Source organism: Macaca nemestrina, chromosome 9, assembly GCF_043159975.1.
Source record: "Macaca nemestrina isolate mMacNem1 chromosome 9, mMacNem.hap1, whole genome shotgun sequence".
Lineage (NCBI taxonomy): Eukaryota > Metazoa > Chordata > Mammalia > Primates > Cercopithecidae > Macaca > Macaca nemestrina.
Genome location: NC_092133.1, coordinates 83,969,847 through 83,996,590, shown reverse-complemented (window position 1 = coordinate 83,996,590; position 26,744 = coordinate 83,969,847). Strand labels below are relative to the sequence as shown.

The following is a 26,744-nucleotide window of genomic DNA, read 5'->3' as shown; positions in this document are numbered from 1 at the left end:
TTCATGGTATAGGATTGAGACTATTTCCTTAAGTGGAAAAAAATGGGTAATCAACATTGAGAACTTTCCACGTGCCAGATACTGTATGAACTGTCTTATTTAATTTTCATAGCCACCCTGCAAGATATCCTCATCTTTTTAGAGGAAGAAACAAGTTTCAAGAAATGAAGTAGCTTTTCTAAGGCCACAGCTATAGTAAAGAGGCGGAGCTGACATTCAAGCTTGGATACGAATTACTATAATTTCCACAGCACTACACAGCTGTCATTTTCTTTACCTGCAAAACTAAATAAATAATGTTAAAAATAAAAGATGGATGATCTCCAAGATCTCTAAACATTAACATTTTACAATAAACTGGTTGAGGTGACACATGCCTATATTTTCAGCTACTCAGGAGTTTGAGACTGGCCTGGATAACATAGCAAGACCCTGTCTCTAAATTTACAAAACAAATTACAACAAGATAATCTTAGACCAGAGAAAGGAAAGTGAAATAGCTATTTGGATTACAAACTGTTTTAGTACCTCAAATGTAATGTGTGGTGGTGACAATATCTTTGATTCCTGGGAAGGTCATTGTGAAAGGGAATATAAAATGCCTTGAAGTCAAAATACAAGGCTCTCAAACAGAAAAATAAATATAACATTTAAGTATTAACAACAGAGAACCAAGTTAGAAAAAACTAGTCATAGTCTAAAACAATGTTATTTAAAGGACTGTAGTCACCAGTGTAAACTGACTCAGGCAACACTTCCCAGGGTCCATGCCGTGGACAACTGACTAATCTCTCTATAAATACTAAAAGATAATAAGATTCCATAACCAAACAAGAAGGGGAAATGCTGGATTTAATGTTAAGCCTGTTTCCATACTGGTTATAGGCTTGAGAGCCCTATGGGGCAAGTCTTTCTGGGTTTGAATCCCAGCTCTTCCATTCTAGCTTAGCCATGTGACTTAAATGAGACAGAGTTGCTGTAGAGACTGGAAACAGTAATGCATGTGGGAGCCTTAGAACAGAGCCTTAGACAGTGCTCAATAAATGTTAAATCATTAATAGTAACATCATTTCCCAGAGCCTTTATTAATCTAAGTTGATGTTCATTGTGAATTACCAAGGGGATAGAGTTTGCAGTTTCTCAAACTTACTGGGTAATGGAACCCACTTTTTCATAGAATATCCCTCGAGAAAACTGGTTAATGTCTTTAAAAGAAACAAAACTCTTCAAAACAATAGAGAATTCCATCACCAAAATAAAATGTTGTTTTTTGTTTTTTTGGGTTTTTTGTGACAGGGTCTCCCTCTGTTGCCCAGGTTGGAGTGCAATGGCACAATCACAGCTCATTGCAGCCTCAACTTCCTGGGCTCAAGCGATCCTCCCACCTCAGCCTTTCAAGTAGCTGGGACTACAGGTGCAAGCCACCATACCTGACTAATTTCTTGTAGAAACAAAGTTTTGCCATGTTGCCCAGGTTGGTTTCAAACTCCTGGGCTCAAGCCATCTGCCCATCTCGGCCTCCCAAAGTTCTGGGATTATAGGCATGAGCCACCATGCCCAGCCTAAAACGTTTTTAAAAATTGAATTTTTCTTCACCAAATTTTCCCTACCTCTTATCTGCTACCACCTGCCTTTGAGATAAAGTTCTTTCTTTTTTTTTCTTTTTTTTTTTTTTGAGATGGAGTTTCACTCTTGTTGCCCAGGCTGGAGTGCAAAGGCGCAATCTCAGCTCATCGAAACCTTCCACCTCCCAGGTTCAAGTGATTCTCCTGCCTCAGCCTCCCAAGTATCTGGGATTACAGGCAAGTGCCACCACGCCCAGCTAATTTTGTATTTTTAAGAGAGACTGGGTTTCTCAATGTTGGTCAGGCTGGTCTCAAACTCTTGACCTCAGGTAATCCGCCCACCTCGGCCTCCCAAAGTGCTGGGATTACAGGCATGAGCCACCTTGCCCAACTGGAGCTAAAGTTCTAATAGATGACACTCTCTGATGTTCACTAAAGACTTGGGAACGTTGTCTCTACTTCATAAACCCACACCATAGCTGAATCCTGTATTCTGTCATAACCAGCAACTGCTCCTCCCGTTCAATCTTCAATTCCACTATCCAGTCTTGAACACCAACCACTTTATTTCCCAGCAGCCACCTTCTGGTTTCATTTGTTCCCTATTCAGCCTAGACTCAATGGCCCACCACTTCAAACACTCTCACTACTGAAATCTCTTGCCTCCTTACCCTGTCACCCTGACACATAAAACCCAGGCCAAGATCAATCCAACTGTTCAATTGTGTGCTCACCCAGGTTACTGAGCCCTGAGAGAAGAAGGAAATCATTCATACAAATATATATACGACAGCCGTGAAAAACCCATGATTCCATTTTTTCTAAGTATTCCCACTCAGCTTGCCCTCTCACTTCCCTCAGAGGCTTTCTTGAAATTCTCCTTTTCTCCTCAAACAGTCCCCTACAATCATCATCTCCTCCCCACTATAATCTCAGTGGATGACCTTATCCCCATTTCACTGAAAAAAGTGTTGATATCCCAAATTCTCACTTGCCAACCAAACACTTCCCCATCTGCACCATCCATTGTTCCTATATTCCTACTTCAGTGGAAACTGTATTCTCATTTGTACTGCAACCCAGTATCTTCACTCCATTCTCTCTAACCTCAAAGACAATGTATAATCAATCACACACACCTCCTTTCTTCTACATCTTCAACTTCTCCCTTCCTTCTTCCTTTTTCCATTTAGCATATAAACACGCTGAAGTCTCTCATCCAGACACAGCCTGCCCCTCTACCTACTATCTCATTTCTATGAGCGAAGCTTCAAAAAGAGCAAAGCTTTCTGAAAAGAATATCTGTACTTACTGTCCACTCTCAACAACTTTCCATGCTTAGTCCTCAGCAACCTGGCATTTATCTCTATCATGGAGGCTCCACTGAAGCTGTTCTACAGAAGGTGGCAATCAGCTGCTTAACACCAAAGTCAAGGGACACTTCCCTGTCCTCATATTCATTCAACTGTGGGTTACATTTGGCATTGCAGATGGCTCTTAAAATTTATGTCTTCGTTTAATAAATATTTACTGAAAGCTACTTGGTTGATAAGAACTTCAGATAAAATGATGAACATGACACACACAGTCACAAGCCCTCAAGAAGCTTAAAGTTTCTATGATAATTCCTACTCCTCCTTCTAACTCTCAGATCACTGGTTCCTTCTCTACTCAGCCTTTAGAACTGATATTTCCCCAGGGCTCCTTTCTTTGCTCTTCTCACATCCATCCCAGGATTAATGTGTTTACGTTACCAATTCATCGATGTTGACGAAATTTGTATCACTAGCTTAGAATTCTTGACCTTTCATCCTCCTCAAACTAACTAGTCTCAATTTTTTGTCCTCTTCCAAGTAAAACTTTCAGAAAACTATCTTTGTATATTCCACTTCCTCATACCCAATTCACGTTTTAACCCATGACAATTTGACTACCACTACAATGAAACTCCTTTTACAATGTCACCACTACCTCATTATGTTAAAATGGACGTGCTTATCATTATTCAAACTTTCAGGGCATTCTCAACAGAACTGACCCACTCCTTATCCTCCACTATCTAACCTGTACATGTGAAATTTGGCATAGCTGTATTCTGGGCCCTATTCTATTTCCCACACTCTATCCCTAGGTGTTCCTACCCATTCCCATTGTTTTAAATATGACTTATGCCAGACGCAGTGGCTCACGCCTGTAATCCAAACACTTTGGGAGGCTGAGGCAGGCAGGCGGATCCCCTGAGGTCAGGAGTTCAAGACCAGCCTGGCCAGCATGGTGAAACCCCCGTCTCTACTAAAAATACAAAAATTAGCCAGGCATGGTGGCCCGTGCCTATAATACCAGCTACTCTGGAGGCTGAGGCAGGAGAATCACTTGACCCCAGAGGCGGAGGTTGCAGTGAGCCAAGATCGCACCACTGCACTCCAGCCTGGGTGACAGAGCGAGACTCCGTCTCAAAAAAAAAAGCAAACAAAAAAAACCAGTCAGGGCCGGGCGCGGTGGCTCAAGCCTGTAATCCCAGCACTTTGGGAGGCCGAGGCGGGCGGATCACAAGGTCAGGAGATCGAGACCACAGTGAAACCCCGTCTCTACCAAAAATACAAAAAATTAGCCGGGCGCGGTGGCCGGCGCCTGTAGTCCCAGCTACTCAGGAGGCTGAGGCAGGAGAATGGCAGGAACCCGGGAGGCGGAGCTTGCAGTGAGCTGAGATCGCGCCACTGCACTCCAGCCTGGGCAACAGCGTGAGACTCCGTCTCAAAAAAAAAAAAAAAAAAAAACCAGTCAGACTCCGTCTCAAAAAAAAAAAGCAAACAAAAAAACCAGTCAGTACTCTAGGGAAGAAATAACAATAGCTATATTATGACATGGTAGTGAGCTGAAGATAATTGAATAGACATAATATATTGTGGAGATAGTTTGATATGAGAGGTGAGAAGAGGTAAGTAGTCATGTATGGCTCTTTGTTTCTGGCTTTAATAACTCCAGTAGTTACTAAAGTGCTGGGATTATAGGCGTGAGCCATTGCACACGGGCTTGACTGGTTTTCTAACCAAGTTCACCAATGTCACCTTGTCCCTACCAATCCAGTCTCCAGAAGAAAGCTAAAGGGATCTTTATAAATATAATATAAAATCGCTTCTCAGCCTTTTGGCTAAGATCAAGTGTAAATATAATATAACTATAAATTGAAACACATCACTCACTATTTAAAGCCCTTCAATTGATATGTTTCATACTCGGAGGGAAACTAATTTTAAGGTAATAACAGAGTATTCTCTTTCCCACAAAGAGAATGTTGCCCCAGTTCTCTGGCAACTCATTCTATGGGTCAGTGGCATTCAACTCCTTCAGTACAAAGACAAATATAAGACACAGAAGTTAACTGGGTTAACTAAAGGTTACTAAACCTTTACTAAACCTTACTAAAGGTTACTAATTATTTAATTCCAAAGTAAATACCATAATTTATCTTTTTTTTTTCGAGACAGTCTTGTTCTGTTGACCAGGCTGGAGGGCAGTGATGTGATTTTGGCTCACTGCAAGCTCCACCTCCTGGATTCAAATAATTCTTGTGCCTCAGCCTCCCCAGTAGCTGGGATTACAGCCATGTACCACCACACCCAGCCAATTTTTGTTTTTTTAGTAGAGACGGGTTTTCGCCATGTTGACCAGGCTGGTCTCGAACTCCTGGCCTCAAGTGATCTGCCCGCCTCGGCCTCCCAAAGCCTGGGATTACAGGCTTGAGTCACTGCACTTGGCCTATAATTTTTTTTAAATTGAGATAAAATTCACATAGTATACAATTTACCATTTCAACGTATACAATTCAGTAGTTTTTAGTGTATTCACATTGCAACCATCTACACTAATTCCAGAACATTTCTATTACCTAAAAGGAACCCCATATCTATTAACAGTCACTCCTAATTGCCTCCCTCCCCATCTCCTAGAAACCATTTATCTCTTTTCTATCTCTATGGATTTCCTGTTCTGAACATTTCATATAAGTGGGATCATACAATATGCGATCTTTTGTGACTTCTTTCACTCAGCATCATGTTTTTAAGGTTTATCCATGTTGCAGCATGAATCTGTACTTCATTCCTTTTTATGGCTGAATAATACTCCATTGTATGGATGGACCACATATTGGTTTTTGTTTTTGTTTTGTTTTTTTGAGACAAAAGTTTTGCTCTTGTTGCCCAGGCTGGAGTGCAATGGCATGATCTCAGCTCACCCCAACCTCTGCCTCCCCGGTACAAGCGATTCTCCTGCCTCAGCCTCCCAAGTAGCTAGAATTACAGGCATACGCCACCATGTTCAGTTAATTTTGTATTTTTAGTAGAGATGGGGTTTCTCCATGTTGGTCAGGCTGGTCTTGAACTTCCGACCTCAGGTGATCCACCTGCCTCAGCCTCCCAAAGTGCTGGGATTACAGGTGTGAGCCACCACGCCCGGCCAGACCACATATTGTTTATCCATTTATCAGCTGATCTACATTTAGATTGTTACCACTCTTTTACAATTATGAATATTGTTGCTATTAACACTCATGTACAAGTATTTGCATGGATATATGTTGTCATTTCTTTTGGGATGACCTAGGAATGGAACTGCTGTGTCATATGGCAACTGTACATTTAACTTTTTGAGGAACTGCCAGACTATTTCCCATAGCATCTGTACCATTTTACATTCCTATCAGTAAGGAACCCTATAATGGTTCCCATTTCTCCACATCCTCATCAACAGTTGTTGGGATTTTGTTTTGTGTGTGTGTGTTTTGTTTTGTTTTGGTTTTTTGAGATTTTTAAAGTTATTACAGTCATTCTAGTGGGTGTGAATTGGTATCTCTATTATTATTATTATCATTATTATTTAAGAGATAGGGTCTTGCTCTGTTGCCCAGGCTGGAGTGGCACCATCACGGCTCACTGCAGCCTCAACGACACAGGCTCAAGCAGATCCTCCCACCACAGCTTCTCGAATAGCTGGAACTACAGGCATGAACCACCACGCCTATCTCCCTATGTTGCCCAGGCTTGGTCTCTAACTTCTGGGTTCAAGTGATCTTCCTGACACAGCCTCTCAAAGTGCTGGGATTATAGGCAATGAGCCACCACACCTGGCCTCACTGTGATTTTTATTTGCATCTCCCTAATGAATAATGATGTTGAACACCCTTTCATGTGTTTATTTGGCCATCCACACATTTTCTTTGGAGAAATCTCTCTTCAAATTCTTTGTCCTTTTTTTTTTTTTTTGAGACGGAGTCTCGCTCTCTCGCCCAGGCTGGAGTGCAGTGGTGCGATCTCCACTCACTGCAACCGCTGCCTCCTCGGTTCACACCATTCTCCTGCCTCAGCCTCCCAAGTAGCTGGGACTACAGGGGCCCGCCACCACACTCAGCTAATTTTTTTGTATTTTCAGTAGAGACAGGGTTTCACTGTGTTAGCCAGGATGGTCTTGATCTCCTGACCTCAAGTGATCCGTCTACCTCAGTCTCCCAAAGTGTTGGGATTACAGGAGTGAGCACTGTGCCTGGCCCCCATTTCTATAATACAAAAATTACAAAACTTAGTGGGATGTGGTGGCACATGCCTATAGTCCCAGCTACTCAGAAGGTTGAGGTGGGAGGACAGATTGAGTCTAGGGAGGTTGAAACTACAGTGAGCCATGATGGCACCACTGTACTCCAGCCTGGGCAACATGGTGAGACCCTGTCTCAAAAAAATAAAAACTTAAAAAAAAAAATTTAATTTTAAGGGCCAGGCGTGGTGGCTCACGCCTGTAATCCCAGCACTTTGGGAGGCCAAGGTGGGCAGATCACACGGTCAGGAGTTCGAGACCAGCATGGCCAATATGGTGAAACCCTGTCTCTTCTAATAATACAAAAATTAGCCAGGCGTGGTGGCGCATGCCTGTAGTCCCAGCTATTCAGGAGGCTGAGGCAGGAGAATCGCTTGAAGCTGGGAAGCGGAGGTTGCAGCGAGCCAAGATGGCGCCACTGACTCCAGTCTGGGCAACAGAGCAAGACTCCATCTCACACACACACACAAAATTTAATTTTAATAAAGTCCAATTTATCTATTTGTTCTTTTGCACCTTTGGAGTCATATTTAAGAAACCTGCCTAATCCAAGTTCATGAATATTTAAACCTATATTTTCTTCTAAGTATTTTATAGTTTCAGTTCTTATATTTAGGTCTTTGATCCATTAAAATCATAATTCTTGAAAGCTAAGAATTTCAATTATAAGATCTAGAGGCTTAAGAGAAAAGAGAGCCTTTTTTCACCCAGGCTGGGGTGCAATGGCACGATCTCAGCTCACTGCAACCTCCGTCTCCCGGGTTCAAGTGATTCTCCTGCCTCAGCCTCCCGAGTAGCTGGTGTTACAGACACCTGCCACCACTTCCAGCTAATTTTTTGTATTTTGAGTAGAGATGGGGTTTCCCTGTTGGCCAGGCTGCTCTTGAACTCCTGACCTTGTGATCTGCCCACCTCAGCCTCCCAAGGTGCTGGGATTACAGGCATGAGCCATTGTGCCTGGCCAAAAGAGAGCTTCTTATTTATTTTTTCTTTCTTTCTTTCTTTCTTTTTGAGGGACAGGGTCTCTCTCTTGTTGCCCAGGCTGGAGTGCAGTGGTAGAATCGTATGTAGTCTCAACCTCCTGGGCTCATGTGATCCTCCCACCTCAGCCTCCTGAGTAGCTGGGACTACAGGCGTGTGTCACCATGCTCAGCTAATTTTTGTATTTTTGTAGAGACAGGGTCTCACTACGTTGCCTAGGCTGGTCTCAAACTTCTGGGCTCAAGTCATCTTAACTGTGCCAGCCTCCCAAAGTGCTAGGATTATAGGCATGAGCCTCTGCACCCAGCCAGGATTTAATATTGATATAGAATCTCTGAAATTACTTATTCCTTTGTAAAATGTAGTAACATACATTTTGAACTCAAATATGTGTATGTGTGTTTATATGTGTGTATATAAAAATTAACCCTCAGAACCATACCACTGCACCCGGCCAAGACAGCTTTTCAAACTCTAAAACTGTGATTTTAACTATCACCAACCAAACCAAGAAAACTTTCACGGTACAGTTTGTTGTGTAAACTTCAGCACAGAGGAAAGGCAGGTGATGACATAAGTACAGTTCTCTCACACTGATCAAGATGACATAAAAACTTGGGGGAAGAGTTCAAAGAAAAAAAAAGTTAAAAGAAAGAGTGGATGTAAATTCAGAATTTTTACCTCCTGTCCTATCTGGAGCTAAATCTTATTTGAGGGGCCAGGTGAGGTGGCTCACGCCTATAATCCCAGCACTTGGGGAGGCTGGGGAGGGTGGATCACCTTAGGCCAGGAGTTCGAGACCAGCCTGGCAACATGGCAAAACCCTGTCTCTACCAAAATACAAAAAATTAGCCAGGCACAGTAGAAGCGCCTGTAATCCTAGCTACTCGGGAGGTTGAGGCAGGAGAATCGCTTGAATCTAGGAGGCAGAAGCTGCAGTAAGCCAAGATCGAGTCATTATACTCCAGCCTGAGCAACAAGAATGAAACTGTCTCAAAAAAAAAAAAAAAAAAAAAAAAATCTTATTTGTGGAAGGGTAAGAAAAATCTCCAGTGTTTGTGGGGAGAGACCCAGAATGGGAAATAATTGTCTTTCCCTTTCCCAAGTTATGGTCCAGGGACTGTAGCCATTTAGCAAAACCTTGCACCTAATACAATATCATGCCTTGCTAAAGGCATAATAGCCAATGACATGCCCAAACTATATTCCTGAAAAGCTGCTTTGTAAGAGTCCCAAGCATATCAGCACTCTCCATTGGGCCAGTATAACCCAAAGAGCCTGGGATTAAGGAGGACCCAGCATGCACAGATGTGTTCCCCAGAGGCTACAGTAGTAGCAGGGACATCATCCTCAGAAGTGGCGGAAGCAGACAATCCCATTCAAGACCAAGCCAGTCATTCGCAATGGCTCAGAAGGACAGAGGATGGCACAAAGATAATATGACTCTCCCTTAATGCCAGGAAAAATTATAAGATTTCTCTACCGATACCATCTACCACAGGAAAAAAAAAAGGGAAGGGGTGGGCTATGTGAGGAAACTGAATATTTATCCAAAGGACAAAGTATTTAGAAGGGTTTAGATTAACATGCAATTAATTTAGTTAAACCAGAAGCTACTGACTTTTTATCCTAAAGTGGCAAGATTGTTTAGCAGGATTGTTCTCTATTAACTAGTAGAAACAGAGCTAAGGAAATTTTAGTTATTTAGAAATAAAGTTGGCCAAGCACAATGGCTCACACCTGTTATCCCAGTACTTTAAGAGGTCAGGGGGGGAGGGTCACTTGAGCCCAGGAGTTGGAGACCAGCCTAAGCAACATAGTAAGACCTCATCTCTAGGCCGGGCACGGTGGCTCAAGCCTGTAATCCCAGCACTTTGGGAGGCCAAGGGGCAGTGGATCACTTGAGGTTAGGGGTTCGAGACCAGCCTGGCCAACATAGCAAAATCCCATCTCCACTAAAAAATACAAAAATCAGGCCGAACGCAGTGGCTCGTGCCTGTAATCCTAGCACTTTGGGAGGCCAAGGCGGGCGGATCACCTGAGGTCGGGAGTTCGAGACCAGCCTGACCAACATGGAGAAACCTCGCCTCTACTAAAAACACAAAATTAGCCTGGTGTGGTGACGCATGCCTGTAATCCCAGCTACTCGGGAGGCTGAGGCAGAAGAATGGCTTGAACCTGGGGGGCGAAGGTTGCGGTGAGCCGAGATCGCACCATTGCACTCTGGACAACAAGAGCGAAACTCCATATCAAAAAAGCAAAAAACAAAAATTAGCCAGGTGTGATGACATGCACCTGCAATTCCAGCTACTTGGAAGGTTGAGGCATGAGAATTGCTTGAACCCAGGAGGCAGAGGTTTCAGTGACCGAGACTGCACCACTGCACTCCAGCCTGGTGACAGAGTGAGACTGCCTCCAAAAAAAAAAAGAAAATTACATCTTTGTATATTTAAGTATATAGTCTACACAATTTATGCCTACTATACTTCCAATTGGGTTTTCCACTGCACAAAAGGTAAAATGTAAAGCACTTGCCTATGTGATCTGACGCTTATCCACCTGTCCAAAATCACAACATTCTCCACTAGGACAACCACAGTCACATTGGATTCTGTCCATTCCTAAAACATGTCGAGGTCTTTTCTGTATCACAGTTTTTCCACACACCATTTCCTTCACTTAGGATGCCTTTCCCATAGCTCTTTAATAGGTTGCTTCAACTCAGCCTTTAATTTCAGTTTAAATGTTTCTTCTTTTCAAGGCCTTCTCTGAACACCCAATATAAAGTAGGTATTCCCTGTTATCCCATAGCACAGTACCATATTATTTTCTTTTTTTCTTTTTTCTCTTTTTTTTTTTTTTTTTTTTTTGAGATGGAGTTTCCCTCTTGTTGCCCAGGCTGGAGTGCAGTTGCAAGATCTCGGCTCACTGCAACCTCTGCCTCCCAGGTTCAAGCAATTCTCCTGCCTCAGCGTCCCCAGTAGCTGGGATTACAAGGGCACGCTACCATGCCCAGTTAAGTTTTTGTACTTTTAGTAGAGATGGGGTTTCACCATCTTGGCCAGACTGGTCTTGAACTTCTGACCTCTGGTGATCCACCTGCCTCAGCCTCCCAAAGTGCTGGGAATACAGGCATGAGCCACTGCACCCGGCCTTTATCCTACATTTAAAATCTTTTTTTTTTTTTTTTTTGTCAATTACTGCTTTAGATCGATATCATAGAAAAAAAATTGTCTCTCTGTGCTTCACTGGTTTTCAATGGCCCTCCAAGAATGCAATCACAAGGATTCCATATTTAATGGGGAAACTGTGGAGGACAGTAACTACGTAAAGGGCACTTTGAATATCCACCCCATGTAACTTCAAAATAGTCTCATCCCAAGCTATCCTTCTAATGATATATTACTATAACAGAGAATCCAATGAAACTGTCATTTCTGCCTATAGGACAATGAAACTTCTAATTTCAACATAAAAGTCAGTTTAGTCCTCTTATTTTAATCCACTTGCCTATGTGTGTTACATTGATGATAACAAGTTGCTAATGGCAACTTCATCCAAAAGTCTGTTGAAATCATTTAAGCACCTGATATTTCATTATAATCCTCAGATTTTCCCCAGAAGTTGAGGATGGATTTCTGTTCTGTCTTCCTGTCTAGATAAGAAAGTAAACACGACAACATGAAAACGATTTCCTTACAAGCTGTCAATAGTAAAAAGCTGTTCAAAAAATAGAAGGTATAATTTTAAAAATGTTATCATTTTTAAGATCTCAAGAACTAGACTTTGAAGACTGTTTACTGTATACAGTATAAAACTGCAAATAACACAATTCCCAGCGCCATATTTAAGAATGTTCTCCCCTCCTGTAAACTGCGTTAAAAAAATATATTATCACAGTAAGACAGCAGAGAGCAAGTCAGTTAATTTCTGTGGCAAATATGGCAGACACTGTGAGTTGTCTAACAATTATTCCTTCTGGCCAGGAACAGTGGCTCACGCCTACAATCCCAACATTTTGGGAGGCCGAGGCAGGTGAATCACCTGAGGTCAGGAATTCAAGACCAGCCTGGTCAACATGGTGAAACCCCATCTCTACTAAAAACACAAAAAATTAGTCGGCCGTGGTGGCGGGTGCCTGTAATCCCAGGTACTGGGGAGGCTGAGGCAGGAGAATCGCTTGAACCCAGCAAGCAGAGGTTCCAGTGAGCCGAGATCCCACCATTGCATTCCAGCCTGGGCAACAAGAGCAAGACTCCGTCTCAAAACAAACAAACAAATGAAAAAATCCAATTATTCCTTTTCTACCTTTCTTCCTGGCTGGCACAGCCTGCCTGTACTTCAGAGGCCAAAGTACCAGTAAGGCTTCCTTGCAGCCTCCCTTATAGCCAGGGCGTGGCATGTAACCAACCCAATCCTAGCTACTGGGGTCTAAGAGAGTTGAAGGTAGTTGGCAGGCCTTTAGAAAAGGTTTCTTCACTAATACGGGGATATGCACAGGAGGAAACTGCTATTTCACCAAAGAACTTAGTTATGGCTGCATATGACCCCTGGAACTGCTAAAGCCATCTTACAACCCTTACGAAAGATATCACAAACTTGCTGAACTCTAACAGAGAGAAGAGCAGAGTAGGTATCTGATGGTATCATTGAGCCCTTGGACTGACAATGGAAAAGCCCTGCCTTCAGGCTTCTTGTTAGATAATGTTATCTTGGTTTATGGCTTTCCTTTAAGCCATTTTTATTTGGATATTGCTACTTGAGGGTCAAAGCATCCTAAGGAATCTCTATCTGCTTACTTCAGGTCCAATTTTCTAAGCTGAGTCAACATTATCAGCATCTCTACCTTGTGCCTAGTCCTTCACTGACATGTCTTTCATTAAGAAGCAAGCGCAACATAATTATACTCACATATATGCTTCACCCATAAAGTCTGTTTCTTCTGCAACACCTCTAGAATGGTCAAGGAGAAGGTACTTTTTGCTTCTCTGGTATATTTTTCAGTTATGTCTGTTTTTAACAGCATTACAGATGTGCCCCAATTTTTACCTTACACTTCCTTTCTTATTATCCTCTAACACCAATTGTACTGAAATTACAATTGATCTAAAAGTTTCAAAAACAAAATGCTCAAGAAAGGATAAAGATTTTTTTTCTAGAGGGTGGTCCACATCATTAAACAGAGCTGAATGGCAAGGCATCTTGAATGATGAATAACTGAATGTGCCATTCTTTATACATAAAGAAAACAAAAAACCCAATCTCTATTTTAAAATGAAGATAAAGAGAGGCATCATAAATAACATACAGGTGAGATCAGAATCCTATCTTAGTGGCCGGGTGCGGTGGCTCACACCTGTAATCCCGACACTGGGAGGCTGAGGCAGGTGAATCACAAGGTCAGGAGTTCAAGACCAGCCTGGCCAACATGGTGAAACCCCATCTCTACTAAAAGCACAAAAATTAGCTGGGCGTGGTGGCAGGCACCTGTAATCCCAGCTACTTGGGAAGCTGAGGCAAGAGAATCGCTTGAACCTGGGAAGTGGAGGTTGCAGTGAGCCTAGATTGTGCCACTCCTCTCCAGCCTGGGCGACAGAGCAAGACTCTGTCTTGCAAAAAAAAAAAGAATCCTACCTTAGTACAGTTAATTTGTTAATATATCTTTTGATTTTTAAATTTTGATTTTCTTTTTACTTTTCATTTTTTTCCTAATTTAGCTCCCATTTATAAGCACAGTTAATTTTTTTTTTTTTTTTTTTTTGAGACAGAATCTCGCTCTTGTCACCCAAGCTAGAATGCAGTGGCGCCATCTCAGCTCACTGCAATCTCCGCCTCCTGGGTTCAAGCGATTCTCCTGCCTCAGCCTCCCGAGTAGCTGGGATTACAGGCACCCGCCATCATGCTCGGCTAATTTCTGTATTTTTGTAGAGATAGGGTTTCACCATGTTGGCCAGGCTGGTCTTGAACTCCTGACCTCAGGTGATCCACCTGCCTCGGCCTCCCAAACTGCTAGGATTACAAGCGTGAACCACCACGCCCGGCCAGCACAGTTAATTTTTAAGAGACCTCATATGTTTCTTGCATGATAGCTTAAAAGGGTAAGATCGGCCGGGCGCGGTGGCTCAAGCCTGTAATCCCAGCACTTTGGGAGGCCGAGACGGGCGGATCACGAGGTCAGGAGATCGAGACCATCCTGGCTAACACAGTGAAACCCCGTCTCTACTAAAAAATACAAAAAACTAGCCGGGCGAGGTGGCGGGCGCCTGTAGTCCCAGCTACTCGGGAGGCTGAGGCAGGAGAATGGCGTAAACCCGGGAGGCGGAGCTTGCAGTGAGCCGAGATCCGGCCACTGCGCTCCAGCCTGGGCGACAGAGCAAGACTCTGTCTCAAAAAAAAAAAAAAAAAAAAAAAAAAAAAGGATAAGATCCTACATTTTTCATGTTTACTCACAACACGAAAGGAATCCTTAAGCAAGAGTTGATAAACCTTTGTTGACTGTTACTCAGCAATGCAAGAAAATGAAGACTTACCCAAACCAGCCATGCAGATTAACTAACATTCATTAGGAAAAGGTTTTTCTAAGAGGAAAATAGATAACCTATTACAAAGAACAGTTCTCAAATCTTTTGGTCTCCGGACTACTTTACCTATTTATGTATAAGTTTCAAGTTTGGGCTTAGAAAGAATTTAATAATTGTGATAATTTTGTTTTCTTTTCTTTTCTTTTTTTTACTCCTGGGCCCAAGTGGTCCAGCAAAGTTGAAGCATACAAAAATCATTCTGTCGCCCAGGCTGGAGTGCAGTGGAACGATCTGGGTTCACTACAACCTTCACCTCCTGGGTTCAGGTAATTCTTGTGCCTCAGCCTCCCCAGTAGCTGGGATTGCAAGCATGCACCATCACACCCAGCTAATTAATTTGTTGTGACTTTGGTAAAGACAGGGTTTCTCTGTGATGGCCAGGCTGATCTAAAACTCCTGGCCTCAAGTGATCCACCAACCTCAGCCTCCTAAGTGCTAGGATTACAGGCATGAGCCACCATGCCCAGCTGAAACTATTGTATTTCTATATACTCATGGTGAACAATCTGAAAATGAAGTTAAGAAAACCATTCTGAGCCAGGCGTGGTGGTGCACACCTGTAATCTCAGTTACTCAGGACGCTGCAGCAAGAGCATGTCTTAAGCCCAGGAGTTCAAGGCCATCCTGGCCACACAGTAAGACCCTATCTCTTAATAAATAAATATTTTTTTTTACAATAGCATCAAAAAGAATACTTAGTAATAAATTCAACAAAAAGTACAAAACTTGTTTTTTATTAGTTGATTACGCATTTTATTTTGAAACAACAAATATCTTAAATTTTTAAAGGCCAATTCTCCTAAAACATTTAAGCCAAATACACACAAGTATATAGACTCAAAGTATTACTGCTGTATCCTTGATTCTCTTAAATTCTATACTTGATTCTAAATTATTCTGGGGCTAGAATATGCTTGCCATTAAGGAAATAATCTTGTTATGCTACAGAATTTTGGGAGTTACCATCTCATATAATTTTTGGGAATTGCTAACTTAGCTTACTCAGTTTTAAGAAGTGCAAAACTTATCCTCTGACAGTGATAAAACATTCCTGAGAGAAGTTTTAAAAGACCTACATATACAGAAAGATACCCCATGTTAATGAATCAGAAGATGTAATATTGTTAAAATGGCACTAATTCCCAAGTTATAGATTCAACATAATCCCCCTCAAAATTCCAGCTGACTTCTGTGCAGAAATTAATATCATGACACTAATTCATATGGACATAGAATAACCAATCTTGGGGGAAAAAAAAGTTGGAAGACTCTTATTTCCCAATTTCAAAATTTACTACAAAGCTAGAGTAATCGGCCCGGCATAGTGGCTCATGCCTGTAATCCCAGCACTTTGGGAGGCCGAGGAGGGCAGATCACCTGAGGTCAGGAGTTCAAGATCAGCCTGACTAACATGGTAAAACCCCATCTCTACTAAAAATACAAAAATTAGCCGGGCGTAGTGGCACACGCCTGTAATCCCAGCTACTCAGGAGGCTGAGGCAGGAGAATTGCTTGAACCTGGAAGGCAGAGGTTGCGGTGAGTCAAGATTGTGCCATTGCACTCCAGCCTGGGCAACAGAGTGAGATCCCATTTCAAACAAAAAAAAAGCTAAAGTAATCAAGACAAGGTAGTACCGGTATAAGGATAGACATATGGATGAACTGAACTGGCATCCAGATATAAACTTTCACATGTAGGTCAATTTATTTTTCATAGAGTGTGAAGACAATTCAATGGGAAAGAAAGTCTTTTGAACAAATAAACTGGATAGCCACGTGCAAAAGAATGAAATTGGATCCTTTTCTCACATTATGTACAAAAAGTAACACAAAATGGATAAAAACCTAAATGTAAAAGCAAAAACTATGAAACTCTTAGAAGAAAACAAAGGCGTAAATCTTCATGACCTCCAATTAGACAATGATTTCTTACATATGATACCAAAAGCATAAGTATCAAAAGAAAACATTTATAAATTGGACTTCATCAAAATTTAAAACTTGTGCTTCAAAGTCACTAAGAAAAATGGGAAAATATAACCTAAAGAATGAAAGAAAACATTTTCAAATGATATATCTGGTAAGGAACTTATATCTAGAACATATTAAAAAAAACTCTTACAATTCAATAAAAGACAACCCGACTTAAAAATGGGCAAAGGATCTGAATAGACATTTCTCCAAATAAGACATAAAAATGGCCCATAAACACATGAAAAGATGCTAAATATTATTAGTCATCAAGGAACTGCAAAAAAATACTTCATACCCATGAGGATGATTATAATAAAAAACACACATAACAAGTGTTGGTGAAGAAATAGAGAAATTGGAACTTTCATTCACTGCTGGTAAGAATTAAAATGGTGTAGCCACTGTGGAAAACAATTTGGCAGTACCTCAAAAATTTAAACATGGAAGTACCATTCCTAGGTATAAACGCACCCAAAAGAACTGAAAACATATGCACAGACAAAAGTTCACAGCAGCATCATTCAGAATAGTCAAAAAGTGGAAATAATCTAAGTGTCAATCAATAATGAATAGATTTTTAAAATGTGGTACAGTCATACAACAAAAACTAGCCATAAAAAGAAATGAAGTACATGATACATGCTACATGCATAAACCTTTAAAATACTGTGCCAAGTGAAAGACAGTTACAAAGGGTCACATACTCCTTTTATAGGAAAAGTCCGGAATAAACCGATTTGGTGAGATAGAAAGTAGAAAGTATATTTTTACCTTTTCAAATTAAATTATTTTTAAAAATGAATGGCTCAAGAATTTATATGCTATGTTTTTCTAAATCCTAACAATCTTCTAAAATATTTTTAAGAGAGAAAAAAAGCATGCTATGAATCAAGAAAAACAGACCTGGAATTTTAAACCAGCTAAGGAAAACTCAAAGGTGGAAAATTCATTTGACTTAGTGGAATGCTATCGAATGCTCCCTTCAAGCTGAATTTTGGTCTTCATTTGAATGGGAAATTACTATGAATAATTAAACTTCACTGTGTTGGGCATGGTGGCTCACACCTGTAATCCCAGCACTTTGGGAGGCAGAGGCGGGCTTATCGCTTGAGCCCAGGAGTTCGAGACCAGCCTAAGGCAACATGGTGAAACGCCACGTCTACCAAAAATACAAAAGTTAGCCGGGAGTGGCAGCAGGCGCCTATAGTCCTATCTACTCAGGAGGCTGAGATGGGAGGATTGCCTGAGCCCAGGAAGTGGAGGCTGTGGTGAACTGTGATCGTGCCACTGCACTCCAGCCTGGGTGACATAGTGAGACCCTGTCTCAAAAAATAAAAATCAAAAAACTTTACTTTGCAAATTATCTGTATATTTTACAAAAGTAATCATAAATGTAAAGTTGAAACTCATTAGACTTTATATCACAGTACATAATTTCTAACTAAATGGAACAAATACTTAAAATACTTCTTGGAATAGTATAAATAGGGTAACTTTGGAGTCTGATACACAGGTTTGAATCTCAGCCTATTTACAAGCTTGGTGATCATCAACAACTTGTTTGGTTTCTGTGGGCCTCACTCCCTGCTTCTTTTTGTTTGTTTGTTTTTTAGATGGGGTTTTGCTCTTGTTACCCAGGTGGAGTGCAATGGCGCAATCTCGGCTCACCGAAACCTCCGCCTCCCAGGTTCAAGCGATTCTCCTGCCTCAGCCTCCCGAGCAGCTGGTATTATAGGCACGCGCCCCCACACCAGGCTAATTTTGTATTTTTAGTAAAGATGAGGTTTCTCCATGTTGGTCAGGCTGGTCTCCAACTCCCAATCTCAGGTGATCTGCTCGCCTAGGCCTCCCAAAGTGCTGGGATTACAGGTATGAGCCACCACCCCCAGCCACTCCCTGCTTCTAATAAATCAGGAATTATAATACCTATAGTCTGAAAAGAAATACTGCAAATATTCACTAAATGGGGGGAAGAAATGGATAATTTCATACTGCTTTTTAAAAACCTATTTCTACTCTTCACATTTTTTTACTTGCATGTAATTTTAAAACATAATGACCAGGTGCAGTGGCTCAACACCTGTAATTCCAACACTTTCGGAGGCCAAGGTGGGCAGATCACTTGAGGCCAGGAGTTTCAGAACAGCCTGGCCAACACGGTGGAACTTCGTCTCTATTAAAAATACAAAAAAATTAGCTGGGCATGGTGGCAAGCACCTGTAAACCCGGCTGCTTGGGAGGCTGAGACAGGAGAATCACTGGAACCTGGGAGGCAGAGGCTGCAGTGAGCTGAGTTTGCACCGCTGTACTCCAGCATGGGCAATTGAGCAAGACTGTCTAAAACAAAACAAAAACATAATGATGATTTTAAAAATAAAAACATCTATTTTATAGGGTACTCGTGAAGCCAGTTTGCAAGGCACCTACACATAGGAGATTCTCAATAAAAAAAAAAAAAAAAAGTAATTTCCACAACTCTATTCCTTACCTCTTCCAAAGCTTCTTCAATTCTGCCTTTCCTTTTTTGAGATGGAGTCTTTTCTCTGTTGCCCAGGCTGGAATGCAATGGCACGATCTTGGCTCACTGCAACCTCTCCGCCTGATTCAAGCGGTTCTCCTGAGTAGCTGGAACTACGAGCACCGCTCCACCACCACCACGCCTGGCTAATTTTTGTAGGCCCCCCCACTATGCTTGGCTTATTTTTGTATTTTTAGTAGAGACGGGGATTCACCATGTTGGCCAGGCTGGTCTTGAACTCCTGACCTCAAGTGATTCGTCTGCCTCAGCCTCCCAAAGTGCTGGGACTACAGGTGTAAGACACCTCCTTAGGCCCAATTCCACCTTCTTGAATTCAGGTGAACAGGCCACAGAAGCAGCAAAGTGAAACATTTATTTTTCTGAAGGCTAAGGTTATAAAGATAAACAAAGACAATAAAACTAAGCTTTTAAACCCTTTTCCTCAGAACATAACCAAATAATTTAATCCAAAAAGAAAAATATTTCCATATGTTTACTGATGCCAATCATGTTATTCTGAAACTCCAAGGGTTTTTTGCAGGAGTGGGGGACTGTGATGTAAGAGAGTAAAACGATAATACATCTAGTAAAAAGGGAATTTGATACCTTAATCTTTTGACCATCAGTGAAAATTCAGGATTCAGGTCAGAGTATATTTTTCACTGAAAAACGCAGCACAAGTACAATTAATGGCAATGATTTATTTAGCAAGTAAGTTAAAATATAAGTTCCACCTGTATAAAAAGATAATTTTTACTGTGAGAGTACACTGAGATAGATGAATGTAATTTAACAGATCCAGGTTGTCACTTTATATTTTACACAATATTTCGAGAACTAAGAACTTTCTCTTCCATATTCTAAAAGACGAATAACGTGAACATATCAGGAAGCACCGTCGTTCTGCGGATCAAATGGGTGTCATTTTAAAACCACCCAAGTACACTGAGACCGCTAACACTAGTAATGTGGCGTTTGGCAGCCTGTCTTAATGACTGTCATTAGAGCTTTATTTTTTAGTTTCTTTTTATAGAGATGAGTCCAGGCTGGTCTTGAACTCCTGGGCTCAGGGCAATCAACCTGCTTTGGCCCCCAAAGAGCTGGGATTACAGGCGTAAGCCACCGTGCCGGCCTCGTTAGTTTTAAAAGCGCCAAAGACATCCATAGGAATGCATAACTTTAGCATTTCCTATCAAGTATGCATAAATACATAACTGAACCCTCGTATAGCATAAAGTTTATAAATCATATACTGAGGCAAGGTGCGGTGGCTCACGTCTGTAATCCCAGCACTTTGGGAGGCCGAGGCGGGCGGATCACTTGAGGTCAGGCGTTGGGAGGCCAGCCTGGCCAACACGGCGAAACCGCATCTCTACTAAAAATACAAAAATTGGCCGGGCGTGGTGGCGCATGCCTATAACCCCAGCTACCTGGGAGGCTGAGGTGGGGAGAATCGCTAGAACGAACCCATGGAGGCGGAAGCTGCAGTGAGCCGAGATGGTGCCACTACACTCCCGCCTGGGCGACAGAGCAAGATTCCGTCTCAGATAAATAAATAAAATAAAATAAAAAATAAATCATATACTGAACCATTTAACAAACACATATATTCCTGAGAAAGAATTTCCTGGGGGCATTATCGAATTTCTAGTTTCCTTATTTTACACTATTTCAGAGGGAGATAAGGTCTCCCTCTGTCGCCCAGGCTGGGGTGCGGTGAAGTGATCGTAGCTCACTGCAGCCTCGGACTCCTGGGCTTAAGTCATCCTCCAGCCTCGACCTCCCAAAGTGCTAGGACTAAAGGCGTGAGCCACCGCGCCAGCCCGGAGCCTCTGTCTGCAAAGGTGAAGCACAGTCAGTGCTGTGGAGCGACACAACCACGACGTGCGTTAACTATGCGACCTCCACACTGCGGAGCAGCCGAATGGGACAAGAAAAACTCGCGTGGTGAGAGCCTGTGGGCGACTGACTCCTCTCTAGCTCACACCAGCCACACATAATCCAACTCTGGGTGCCGCGCAGCTCTCTGCAGCACTGCCTGGTGACGCCGAGCCCTCAGCCCGGCCTTCCGTGGCGGCGGCTCTGCCTCGCTTTCCTGCCCACGTGTCAGCATCCGCATACCCGGCCCCGGCCCGAGGCCGCCCGAGTACAGGCCAGGCTGGGCCGCCCGTTCCGAGGGCGCGCGGGCGGAAAGGAGGGGCGCCCGTGACTCACACGACCCGGTCCCCGACCAGACCGCCAAGCCTGACCCGTGCTGCGCTCCGCGGGACTCGGCCTCTCAGCGCCCCACAGAGGCCAGCCCCCGACCCCGACCTCCCTGGGCTACCTCCCACCCCCCTGGGGGACCCCCGCGGCGCACATACCTGAGCACCCAGCCGGAGGCGGGTGCGGCCTGCGAGCAGATCCGGCCCGCCCCACCCCTCCCCTCCCCTCCCCTCCCCTCCCCTCCCCTCCCCTCCCCTCCTTTCCCTTTCCCTTTCCCTTTCCCTTTCCCTTTCCTATGGGCGCGCGAGCATGCGCGCCGAGCCCGCCCGCGCCTGCGCGGCCCCGACGCCCAGCCGGCACGCGCCGCCGCCAGCCAGGCCGGGCGAGGCCGCGGCGGAGGCGGAGGCCCGGCGCCCTGGGCGGCGCCCTGCCCCCGAAGTCCGCCCTCCCCGTTAGGTGGCGAGCGCCCGAGGGGAGGGGACAGCCGGGCAGGCAGGAAGCTGCAGCTTAAAAGGGCAACCCGCGCCGGACCCTTCCTCCCTAGTCGCGGGGACTCTGAGAAAGCACTCCTGTTCCGCGACCATCACGCACCTCCTCTCCGCCTTCCGCCATGTACCGCTACCTGGGCGAAGCGCTGCTGCTGTCCCGGGCCTGGCCCGCAGCCCTGGGCTCGGCGACAGCCGACTCGGCCGCGTTGCTGGGCCGGGCCCGGGGACAGCCCGCAGCCGCCCCGCAACCGGGGCTCGCATTGGCCGCACGGCGCCACTACAGCGAGGCGGTGGCCGACCGCGAGGACGACCCCAACTTCTTCAAGATGGTGGAGGGCTTCTTCGACCGCGGCGCCAGCATTGTGGAGGACAAACTGGTGGAGGACCTGAGGACCCGGGAAAGCGAGGAGCAGAAGCGGAACCGGGTGCGCGGCATCCTGCGGATCATCAAGCCCTGCAACCATGTGCTGAGTCTCTCCTTCCCCATCCGGCGCGACGACGGCTCCTGGGAGGTCATCGAAGGCTACCGGGCCCAGCACAGCCAGCACCGCACGCCCTGCAAGGGAGGTGAGCGTCGGCCGGGCCCCGTCCCGCCCTCCCTGCCTCCCCTGCGGCTCTCCCCTCCGGCCTCCTGCCAGTGCGGGGCTGCTGCTCAGCCCAGCCCAGCCCAGCTGGGGCGGGCCGGGTCCCCTCCCGGGTCACCCCGCCTCGGATGTGGCCGGCTCTGTGGATGGTGATTTTTCCGCCTTAAAACCATCATGCGGTTGGCCTTCGCCTTCCCCCGCGCCGTCATCCCGGGCCTCTGTACATGTCGATCTTGCATGCAGAGTAGATGCTGCACCGGTCTCCTTTTGGTCCCCGTGTCTGTGTCACACACGGCGGGTCCTGCCGAAATACAATTCTAGGAAAGGGAATGACCTGCGCGTGTGATAATGCCTCGTCGGTATTCTTGGGCTTCTGTGACTCTCCCCTAAATGCAAACTGTCAAATTATTTTCTGATATTTGTTCACTCCTGTCCTAAAAGTGACAGATGATATAGAAACATAGAAAATGACTTGGCTTCTAAGTTTGAAATCTAGACAGTTTTATTAACCAAAGGAATTTACTAATCACGCGTTAATCGTTTCAAATAAGTGATTTTCCCATTCTGACAGGTTGTTTTATACCCAAAAAAAGGAAAAACACGAAAAAAAATCACAAGCAATGTAATATCTCTGACAAATAAACACCCGGCGTCCTGACAATAAATCTACAGGTTGTAGGCTGCGGGTGGCCAGCCAGCCAATGGAATGAAATAGCTCTGGGGGTGTGTACTGGTCCTGGCTAGCACTGAATTTGAGCTTCAGGAAAGATATAATACGTGAAGAAAGGGGTCAGATACTGTTTGGTAGTCACTGGGTTATCCTGTAGTTTAAATCATTGAATGTCTGTAGATTTGGCCTCTGTGGTCAGATTGCTTTCTTCGAGCAAATGAGAGCTTTTTTTTTCCTTTTTTTCCCCCAATACATTGCACCATAACTCTTTAATAACCTAAAATGGAATGGACAAACCACTTTTGTCTACTGTAAAAAAGAAAAATTAGATGGAATAAAGAGCCCAGGGAGGCGAGGAGTCCTGTTGGAGATGGATTGGCCGAGAAGCACAGAGAATGTTGGGCTAGACCCTTGTCTCAGTAAACCTGGTTCTGTGCCCTTTCAATTATGCCCGCTGACTTCTAAGGATGTTTAGAAATCCTCTCTGTGCCGGAAAAACTTGAGCGGTGCTGGTATTCCCAGAAGGGGGAACAAAGGTTGCTTTTAAAGATTTACTAAATTTGCATTGACCCCACCCACTTCTAGGACTTAACTTTGGAGCTTAATTATCCTCTAGCTCTGGTTTCCTCAGCCAAAACCAATGTTTGAACCACTTTGACCTCTGATTTCCTTTCTAGCTTCAAAATTGTATAAAATATACATACCGTCAGTCTCCTACATTGCTTTCCTTCTTCCTACCACTCCCTTATTCTCCAAACCAGGAATACAAGTTCAGACTCCAAAGAAAGGCAAATAAGGATGTTGGAGGAAGTTCAGGCAATGTATAGTAAATATTGAGTTGCATCGTTTTCTTAAAACGGACGTGAAGTTGATTTTTTGCTATCTTTTTGGCAGCATTTGCCAGTCCTTTAAAAGGTGTACAGATAAATCAGTGTATGTGGTTTTCTGCAGGATCTGATTTGGTCTCTGAAATCCCTTTTCTTCGGTTTTTCAGATGCCCAACCCTCTCCTGTTTTTATAAATCGCAGCTCCACAAACTCACTGAAGCAACTCGTTTACCATAGTTTGTCCTCTCTCTTGTTGCCACAGCAGTTTTAATGCCAAAATATTGAACCTAGCAACAAATTGGGTCAGCCATACCAAAGCACTGTTATTGTAGCACTTGCTTGTACTAGAGTGTAAGATACAACTTTCTGTTCTACTTATCCCATTTACAAAAAAGCATGCTATTAACTCCCAGAATGTAAACATGGAGAAACTGAATTGTTACTAATACACTGTTGCAAGCATTGCAAGATGATAGAACATCAAAGAAAATTGGCCTCTACAAAGTGATAAATTTATTATCCTCAGGAATTTGAAAGGCTTTCTGGATTGGGGAAGATTATATAGCTATGAAAGCCCTTAAATATTTTAGTGTGCTTAATAAACAGTATACTGTTTGATCAGCAAAATTTGGGTACTGTAGCCTTCCATGCTTTGTGTTCAAGACACCCCCAGATCTATCTAACCATTTATCACCTTTGTTTGCAGAGAATGTGCATTCTAAGAGGGACAGGTCTCCTTTCTAAAAGCTTTTTTAAGGTCTAAGAAATTGTTAACGTTTGTGGTCCCGCTGTAGTCTTAGAAACACAGAATATATTAGGTGATTGAGATTTTTTTTAAATGTTTTGGATAATCCCTATGAAATTGTCTTTCCCTCTTAAGCATATTTTAGCACATTCTTCCCTTTCCCCACTAACCTGTCTTCTCTCCCATTGGTTCTTTGCCAAAAAAAAAAAAACCTCATCTGCCTCTCTCCACCCTTTTTCCTACCTTCAGCTTTCTATTTCTCATTTGCCCTCAAGAGCAACCTTATGCCTGAGTTTTCTAAATTAAAATTCTTGAGGTTGAAGCAAAGCAACCATCTAGTAATAATCTCTGTAAGGGAAGCAGATGGTTTTAAGACTTGGTGGCTGATGTGTACTTTTTCCAAGTAAATATTTAATAATACACACTGTTTTTGTGTTTCTCTTTTCCCAGTTACCACATGTACCTGAGGCCGTTAGATTTGTCCATGTTAAGGGTTTGAAAGAGTATGCTATAGGATCTGAAGAGAAGTTTAAGTGAGGCCTTAAAAATATTTCTAGCAAAGGGGCATATTATGAGAATATGCGACTGATTTGAGAAGACTGGTTCAAAGGTTCTGGTGTGTTTGGAAATATTATCAAAGATTGTTCTATTAACTTTCTCTGAGTAAATTATCTGTATTTTGTTTGCTACGGTTCTGCCTGAGACCAGTCTACCTTTTTAGAAGGAAGTTTATCATTTAAAAGTCAGTTTGGAGGGAAAGTACAGATTGATAATAGCAATTTATTGATGGTAGTAGTCAATTAACTTTCTCTTCCAGTCTGCCCCCCAGTTGTCTTGATATTAAAACTATTAAAATTCCCTATCACTGATGCTACTATCATAAAATTTTCTAAAATTATCATAATTTACGTATAGTTGATGAACCGTAGATGGAGTTCTCTCATACATTGACCCTGAGTCTTTTAATTACAAATATTAGTACCCAAAAAAGTGTACCCTATGTTAGCCCAGTAGCTAGTTTTTAAAAGTCAAAATGCCAGAAGGAAACAGTGGAATCTTGTAATGCAAGGGTCATTGCAGGGTTAAAGACGCCCTCAGCCTCTGGGATGTCATTGTTTAAGGGAAGAATATAGAAAGCACTGATACTGATTTAAAATGAGATGTTTCTCTGCCTTCACTGGGGGAAAAATGTTTCTGACTTATTTTGCTATGATCAATTGACAACCATCAAAACTTAGGTAACTTTGAATAAACTCACAGTTTCTATTATTTTTAAGTAACTGTGTGTCTGCATCTGCTGCCACAGATAAAATATAACCTTTGTAGGTGAATTTAATGTAGGACTTGTCTGAAAGTTCAGTTAGAGGATAGGTAATTTATGTGTATGTCTTTTAAAAGCACTTTGCCCCGAGGTGATTATTTTTAATACATCTTATTTAAATACAGAACTGTGTTGCCCTTTTGCCTTTTTATTTCATGGAAGCCAAATGCGTCTTTTCTCCCAAGTATACTAGAAAGTGAAGACCCATGGTAATGGTAGTGATCTGTACATCAGATTGTCAGTCTTCCTGTCACTTGTGTGTATGAATCCATTTAGCAAGTTTGCTTTTGGCAGTAAAGCCCCACGTGCAGGAAGGCAAACACTGCTCACTCATTATCCAAAGTATACTTTGTGAGAATTAGGCATCAAAAATTGGAGCTTAAGCACCAGTATATATTAAAGTTCAATACAACTTGTAGTGTTTAAGTACAATAAATAAAAATTGAGGCTGAACCTTTGGCATATAGTGGGAAGAAATTGGGTTTACCACTGTTAATAATTCAGATTGCTTAGGAAAATCGATCTTTATCTACTTACGTTAAAAATACTAAGGATTCTGCCTGTAACCATTAAAAACTAAAATATTAACCTGTAGATGTTGAAAAAATCCTAGACACTAGTCTCTGCCATGTGACCGTTCTTCTGGGTTTTTTTTTTTCCTATTTATTTTACCCAATAATTAGGCTTTTATAATGT

At 43.0% G+C, this 26,744-nt stretch overlaps 2 protein-coding genes across 4 annotated transcripts in view; one reads left to right on the top strand and one right to left on the bottom strand.

The window, feature by feature from the left end:
* SHLD2 (shieldin complex subunit 2) overlaps positions 1–21,654 on the bottom strand; it is an 88,056-nt gene extending 66,402 nt beyond the window's left edge. The window contains exon 1 of one of the 2 annotated variants that reach the window (XM_071069879.1): positions 21,572–21,654. The gene's annotated coding sequence lies outside the window, so the exon portion shown is untranslated. The remainder of the gene's footprint in view (positions 1–21,571) is intronic. The other variant, XM_071069880.1, reaches the window with a different exon arrangement.
* Positions 21,655–21,836: 182 nt separating this feature from the next.
* LOC105486695 (glutamate dehydrogenase 1, mitochondrial) overlaps positions 21,837–26,744 on the top strand; it is a 38,047-nt gene continuing 33,139 nt past the window's right edge. The window contains exon 1 of one of the 2 annotated variants that reach the window (XM_071069877.1): positions 21,837–22,468. In XM_071069877.1, coding sequence (XP_070925978.1) covers positions 22,024–22,468 — 445 coding nt within the window. In that variant the 5' untranslated portion in view covers positions 21,837–22,023. The remainder of the gene's footprint in view (positions 22,469–26,744) is intronic. The other variant, XM_011749722.2, reaches the window with a different exon arrangement.